At 33.0% G+C, this 7371-nt stretch overlaps 1 protein-coding gene across 1 annotated transcript; it reads left to right on the top strand.

The window, feature by feature from the left end:
- The first annotated feature begins 1739 nt into the window (after positions 1-1739).
- Positions 1740-5358, top strand: LOC124175576. The gene is made up of 2 exons (XM_046555973.1): positions 1740-2903; positions 2947-5358. Exons 1-2 carry the CDS (start codon positions 1740-1742, stop codon positions 5356-5358), a joined length of 3576 nt encoding a protein of 1191 aa, XP_046411929.1.
- The last annotated feature ends 2013 nt before the right edge of the window (positions 5359-7371 follow it).

Raw genomic sequence — 7371 nt, 5'->3', positions numbered from 1 at the left:
TATTTATATATATTTATATTATGCATTAATATAATAGAATATAAATGATGGTGATTGCGGTCAATAATGTAATAAAATAAAAAATGAGCGAATAATTAAAAATATTTAGGATTTTTCTGATGATTATACATAATTTTAAAAAATTGAAATATTGTGGAAAAAATTTTTTTTTCCAATTTTCCTCTTTTCAAAAGTAAACTGAAAATTATAATATACATATAAGTATTCATATATATATATGTATTTATAAATATATATGTATATATATATTTATATCATACATTAATATAATAGAATATAAATGAAGGTGATTGAGGTAAATAATGTAATAAAATGAAAAATGATTGTGAATGGAAAAAATTATAAAAAAATGAAATTAAACAAAAACTAAGCGAATAATTGAGAAGATTTAGGATTTTTCTGATGATCATACATAATTTTAAAAAATTTAAATGTCGTGGAAAAATTTTTTTTTAATTTCCCTTTTTATAAAAGTAAATTGAAAATTATAATATACATATATATATTCATGTATATATCAATATATATATATATATATATATATATATATATATATATATATATATATATATATATATATATATATATCTATATTATAGGTCGTTAGATGGCGCTGAACAAGTACAGACGTGTTTATTTCGCAACATTTTTATTCCTAAGATTAAACTGTGTATATCAATTTAAAATGCGAGTCAGTGTTATTAAGGGATCGTCTCAGTGTGAAATTTTCAAAAAATTTTTTTTTTTTGCATTATCGTATAGTATACACTGTTCTAAACATTCTCTTAAATTTTCAAATCGAAATTCAAATTATTACGGTCACTTCAGCGTTTCTTGTAGAAAGGGAACGGGTTTTCTACCTGCTCGAGTACTAAGGTGCTTAGGTTCTATAACCTTGCAGAATAAACTGTCCAAGCATTTCAGTTCGTTTTTGACATCCACCACGGATAGACCTACGAGAGAAACCCCCAAGAAAAAAAATCAAGACCTGGCATCGCCGATTGATCGTAAGTAAACGATTTATATAAACTTTTCCAACTCCAATCTTCAAACGCGTTTTTCTCAGAATGGTGTTTTTCAAAACGGTTTCCACTCTCAAAGGAAGAGTTTTAAAGATATCTAGTTCCAATTTCGGGAGAACATTTTAAACGTCATTCTTTATCGCGCTATGGAAGCTTTTTTTTTTTTTTTGAAAACTTCCTATTTTTTTTTACGAAAAACTGTCGAAAAAAAGGGCCACATTCGACACTTTTTGTTTAAACCGCCGCCATTTTGTCAAATTTGAAAAAAGAAAAAAAACCGTCCATAGCACGATAGCGACTTTCCTACAGATCAATAATCTTTTTGAAATTTTTTTTTCAGATCAAAATTGCGGCCGTCATCGTGGAAACCGTGCAGCACCTTTTTTTTTTCACGTGAAATTACAACAATTTATACAACAATGATGCACCCAATAAATAAACTTTAAAAAAATCATTTTGTATTCTTTATAAACCTATTTATTTATGAAAAAAAACCGGGACCGATTAGTTTATTTGAACATTAAAAAAAAAATTCGCGAAAATCAGTGATTTTTCGGAGGGTCACACTGAGACGATCCCTTAACAGGTGCAATAAAAATTCTACAAGTGCTATAAATAATAAATCAAGTGACTCGCACCAGTTTTAGTACATTTTTAGCTCGTTGAGAATCACCCACGTTTTTGAAGGTTAGGTCCATGGAAAATAGAGCGCCTACTGTAGAGCTTTCCGCTACCAACGGTCACAATCCTCAACATTCGGGAAACCCACCTACAGATAGCGGCACCTACGTAGTTTCGCCTAACATACGCCCAGCTATTTTGTCAACTGATTGCTTACCTCCGTCGACCGCAGCACCAGACACCGCTAAGACATCTAATTCAAAACAACAACATTTCACCCAAGACGTCAACTCGGTGAAGTGTACCTCAACCTCCAGCAATCGCAAGAGGGGACGCCGCTCAAACTTGGAACGGCTTGAATCTCATCCCAGTCCATCCAATCAGATCACTGACTATTTTCCCAGCAATACACCAGCCTCACCAACCGACACATCTCCACCTGCTAAAATTATTCGCTCTTCCGCTCCACCAATGATAACCCAGCAATCACCCTCGGATACGCAGAGACCCATGTCCATGGAGCAATTTATGACTCCAATCGCTCAAACTACTGACATTTCTCCTTCAAACGCAACTCTTTCTCTCTCGGCGGTCTTACAGACCCTACGAACATGGAGAGATGAAGACAAAGCTGAACAACTGTCTATAAAAAATGAGCTCTTAGCCGAAATAAGCGCTGCACGAACAGAACACACGGACCTTCTCAACAAACAGACAAAAAGGCTTCAAGAAGAAAATGCGCAACTTAAACGCCAAGTTCAAGATCTCACAGCTCGTGTCACAGTACTCGAGCTTAACGCAAATACTCCGGAAGCCGAGGGAAACGCCACTCACGGTAATCTAGCCGCCTTAGAGGCAAGACTCGTCAAGGCAAGTATAAACTCCTTTGACAAGCTAACTAGAAAAAACAACATCATTGTAAGAGGTTTAGTCCCAGATACTCGCAGCGCTTCAGAGGCACTCGCTGACTTCATCAGAGAGCACTTCAAGATAGAACATGCAGTTCTTTCGGCCAATTGGATCTTCAGGAGAAATAATACAAGATCGATCAAAGCTGTACTCCGAGACAACTCCGTGAAAACTCTAATTATGAACAAGAAAAAAAATTTAAAGGTCGACGTTTTCATTGACCATGATCTCACGCCGTCTGAGGAACTCGCAGCCAATAAACTCCGTCACGAAGCCAAAAAACTACGTAACGAGGGTAAGAAGATCAAATTTGGCCATCAGCGCATTTACGTAAACGGCGTGGGTTATAAGTACGACCCTGTCCTTCAATCAGTCGTACCAATCTCCATCTGGGATGAAACACAACTTCAGCACGACCCCAACCATAACCAAAATAGCTCAGCTTGCATCTCAATGGACGCGCAAAATCAGTTTCAATAACCTAGCCGGCTCCGACAACACTACAAGCAGCAACAACAGTTTTACAACATTAACGTTCTGGAATGTAAGAGGTTTACCCAACATCAACGACTTTACTAACTTCCCTGGGAGCATTCTTTGTATTTCTGAGACATGGTGCACTTCAACCAAGGTCCCCCTACATATCAACTTTAGCAACTGGACAAAAATTGTATCTCCAGCTATAAAAAGCAAAACACGCGGACGTGGTAGTGGTGGTCTTCTTTCGCTCATACAAGGGCAGGCAGTTACAATCTTAAACAAAAGTAGAGACTGGATATTCTTTAAATGCAACACAAACGGGCTCACACTCATCACCGGGTCTCTATACTTCAAACCAGACCAGAAAGACCTCAACTCGTCTCTGCATAACCTACAACTGTTACTCAATGATATTCTATCCCAAGACCACGATGTAGCCCTCATTGGGGGAGATTTTAACGCAAGAATAGGAAACCCACTCCACGAAGATGAAAGCATGCTTGAAGGTTCTAACCTTCTATCTTCCAGAATAACCTGTGACAATACAACCAACAAGCAAGGCACAACAGTCCTAGATTTCATGTCCTCCAATGGTTTCATCCTCTTAAACGGCCGTACATCTAGTGATCACCCAGGTGGCTACACATTTAGAAACGCTATAGGAAAAAGTAGGGTCGACCTCATCTGGATCAACATCCTTGGCATCAACCACGTCAAGGACATGAAAATAGAGTATATCATCACTAACTCAGATCACTTACCTGTCACAGTCATTCTAAACTCTATCAGACAGGAAAACAGCGTCATATCACCCGCATGCTCTACTCCGACTCCTAAGCTAAGCTGGAACCCTCTATACGCAGATACTTTCCGTGAAACGCTACGCTGGTCCTCTTCAATAGCTCAAGATTTCGCTACAACCACAGTTAACACCCTCTCCGATATTCTCAGGGAATCAATAGTAAATGCGGCCCGCTCAGCAAAAATGTTTATCAACAAACCGGGTACCGCACCACTCTCTTCTCACAAACCTTGGTACGACACCGAATGCAAAATCAAAAAACAGGAGATCGTGCGCTATCTGCAGCTCTGTAAATCCATGGACCAAAACTCGTCACTGTGGTCATTATACCTGGGGAAGAAGAAGGAGTACTTTTCTCTTCTCAAAACAAAAGCTAAGCAGTACCAAGAAGACATAACAAACCAGTTTAATCATGTCAAATGTCCAGCAGACTTCTGGAAATTAGTCAAACTATTTGAAAGGCACTCCTCTCCGGCTCACAACATCCCTTTAGATATTTGGCACAACTACTTCACCAGCTCCTTTCCTCCTAAAAACACCAACTGCATCAACTTATCTCAGCTTCATGAAGATGCTTTGGACCAAGCTTTCACCCTGGAAGAGCTGATCAACAGTATCAACAAAAGTAAAAGAGGTAAAGCTCCGGGCGTGGACCCGATCAGCAACGACTTTCTCAAAGAAATGCCTGAAAATTGGTATCTCTTCACTCTAGCTTTCTTCAACAAAATTTACGAGACGGAATCCATCCCGGACGATTGGGCTAAGGTAGTCATGTTCATGCTATTCAGAAAAGGAGATAATCTTGATCCAGCTAACTATAGAGGTATGGCGCTAATCAATTCTTTAACCAAAATCTTCACGAAAATACTTCACGACAGACTCAGGCAGTGGGCGACATCGCAGAATTTAAACCCAGAAGAACAAGCGGGATTCTGCGTAGGCAAAGGTACGACAGATAATGTATTCGTCCTTCAAGCGGTAGTTCATATGCAGTTGCGTTTCCCTGAGACTACTGCTTACGCGCTATTTATCGACTTCAGAAAAGCCTTTGACAAAGTCCCTCACGGAAAACTATGGACAAAACTTGACAAGCTGGGAGTCAGTAGTAAATTCATTAGAACACTGAAGGATTTCTACGATAAGGCATCAATGTACATCAGATCTGGCGCTACTCTATCCAATCCAATCGAGGTGTCTGAAGGTGTTCTCCAAGGAGACGTGCTGAGTCCTTTGTTATTCATACTTTACCTTGCCGACATCAACGATTTCTTCAAAGCACAAGAAGTCGAAGGCCTATACCTAGACTCAGTTACTCAAATAGTCATGCTACTTTTCGCAGATGAGATAGTAATTGTCACACATTCAGCTAATAAACTCAGACTGGCTCTCAAGACATTAGAAGATTACTGTGAAACCAACGGTCTAACAATCAACACAAGCAAGACCAGAATAATGGCCTGCAGAACCTCGGGTAGATTAAGGAAGTCAGACCGCAATAATTAAGAATATTCAGGATTTTTCTGATAATGATACATAATTTTAAAGAATTGAAATGTGGAAAAAATTTTTTTTTCAATTTTCCTTTCTTCAGAAGTAAATTTAAAATTATAATATACATATATATATTCATATATATGTATACATATATATGTATATATATGTTCATGTATATATATATGTATATATATATATATATATATATATACATACATATATATATATATATATACATACATATATATATATATATATATATATATATATATATATATATATATATATATATATATATATATATATATATATATATATATAAATATATATAGATATATATGTATATGTATATTTATATAAATTCATATTATACATTAATATAATAGAATATAAATAAAGGTAATTGAGGTAAATAATGTAATGGAATAAAAAATGATTGTAAATGAAAAAAATTATAAAAAAATGAAATAAAATGAAAAACAAGCGAATAATTACAAATATTCAGGATTTTTCTAATAATTATACATAATTTCGAAAAATTGAGATAATGTAAGAAAAATTTTTTTTTTTCAATTTCCCTTTTTTTAGAAGTAAATTGAAAATTATAATTTACATATATATATTCATATATATGTATACATATATATATATATGTTTGTATATATATATACGTATATATATATGTGTATATGTATATTCATATAAATTTATATGATACATTAATATAATAGAATATGAATAAAGGTAATTGAGGTAAGTAATGTGATAAAATAAAAAATAATTGTGAATAGAAAAATCATTAAAAAATGAAATGAAATGGAAAATAAGCGAATAAATAGAAATATTTGGGATTTTCCTGATAATTATACATAATTTTAAAAAATTTGAATATTGTGGAAAAAATTTTTTTTTCATCAATTTCCCTCTTTTTAAAAGTGAACTGGAAATTATATTATACATATATATATTTATTCATATATATGTATATATATAAATATATATATACATACATATATATATAAATATATACATATATATGTATATATATGTTTATATATATATATATATATATATATATATATATATATATATATATATATATATATATATATATATATATATATATATATATATATATATATATATAGATATATATGTATATATATATTCATATATATTCATATTATACATTCATATAATAGAATATAAATAAAGGTAATTGAGGTGAATAATGTGATAAAATAAAAAATAAGCGAATAAATAAAAATATTTGGGATTTCTCTGATAATTATACAAAATTTGAAAAAATCGAAATATTGTGGAAAAAAATTTTTTTTTTCAATTTCCCTTTTTTTAAAAGTAAATTGAAAATTATGATATACATATATATATTCACATATATATGTGTATATGTATATATATATGTGTATACATATATATGTATATATATGTATATATATGTATATATATATATATATATATATATATATATATATATGTATTCATATATAGATATATATGTATATAAATATTTATATCTATTTATATTATACATTAATATAATAAAATACAAATGAAGGTAATTGAGGTCTATAATGTAATAAAATAAAAAACGATTGTAAATGGAAAAAATTTTGAAAAAATAAAATAAAATAAAACACAAGCGAATAAATAAAAAAATTTAGGATTTATTTGATAATTATACATAATTTTAAAAAATTGAAATGTTGTGGAAATAAATTTTAGACGTGACAACGTCTTAAATTAGGTTGTGGCTGGGAGTCACTTATGAAAAAGTGTAACGCCCGGTAACGTTACGATGAGTCACCGAACGAGAGAGGGGCCCGCCGAATGCCTTGCGTCTCTCTCCCACTCAACTATGATCGGTCTACCGCGCGCGCAGCACTAGAGAATTAGGCGCATTGAATCGGCGCATGCTTGTATTGACTGAAACGTGGATGCGCGACACTTGTGAACCAACTCCAATCAAGGGTTATGAGTGCGTATCCAGGGAAAATAATC

This window comes from Neodiprion fabricii, chromosome 2 (assembly GCF_021155785.1).
Source record: "Neodiprion fabricii isolate iyNeoFabr1 chromosome 2, iyNeoFabr1.1, whole genome shotgun sequence".
NCBI lineage: Eukaryota > Metazoa > Arthropoda > Insecta > Hymenoptera > Diprionidae > Neodiprion > Neodiprion fabricii.
This window is presented reverse-complemented; position numbering and strand designations above follow the sequence as displayed.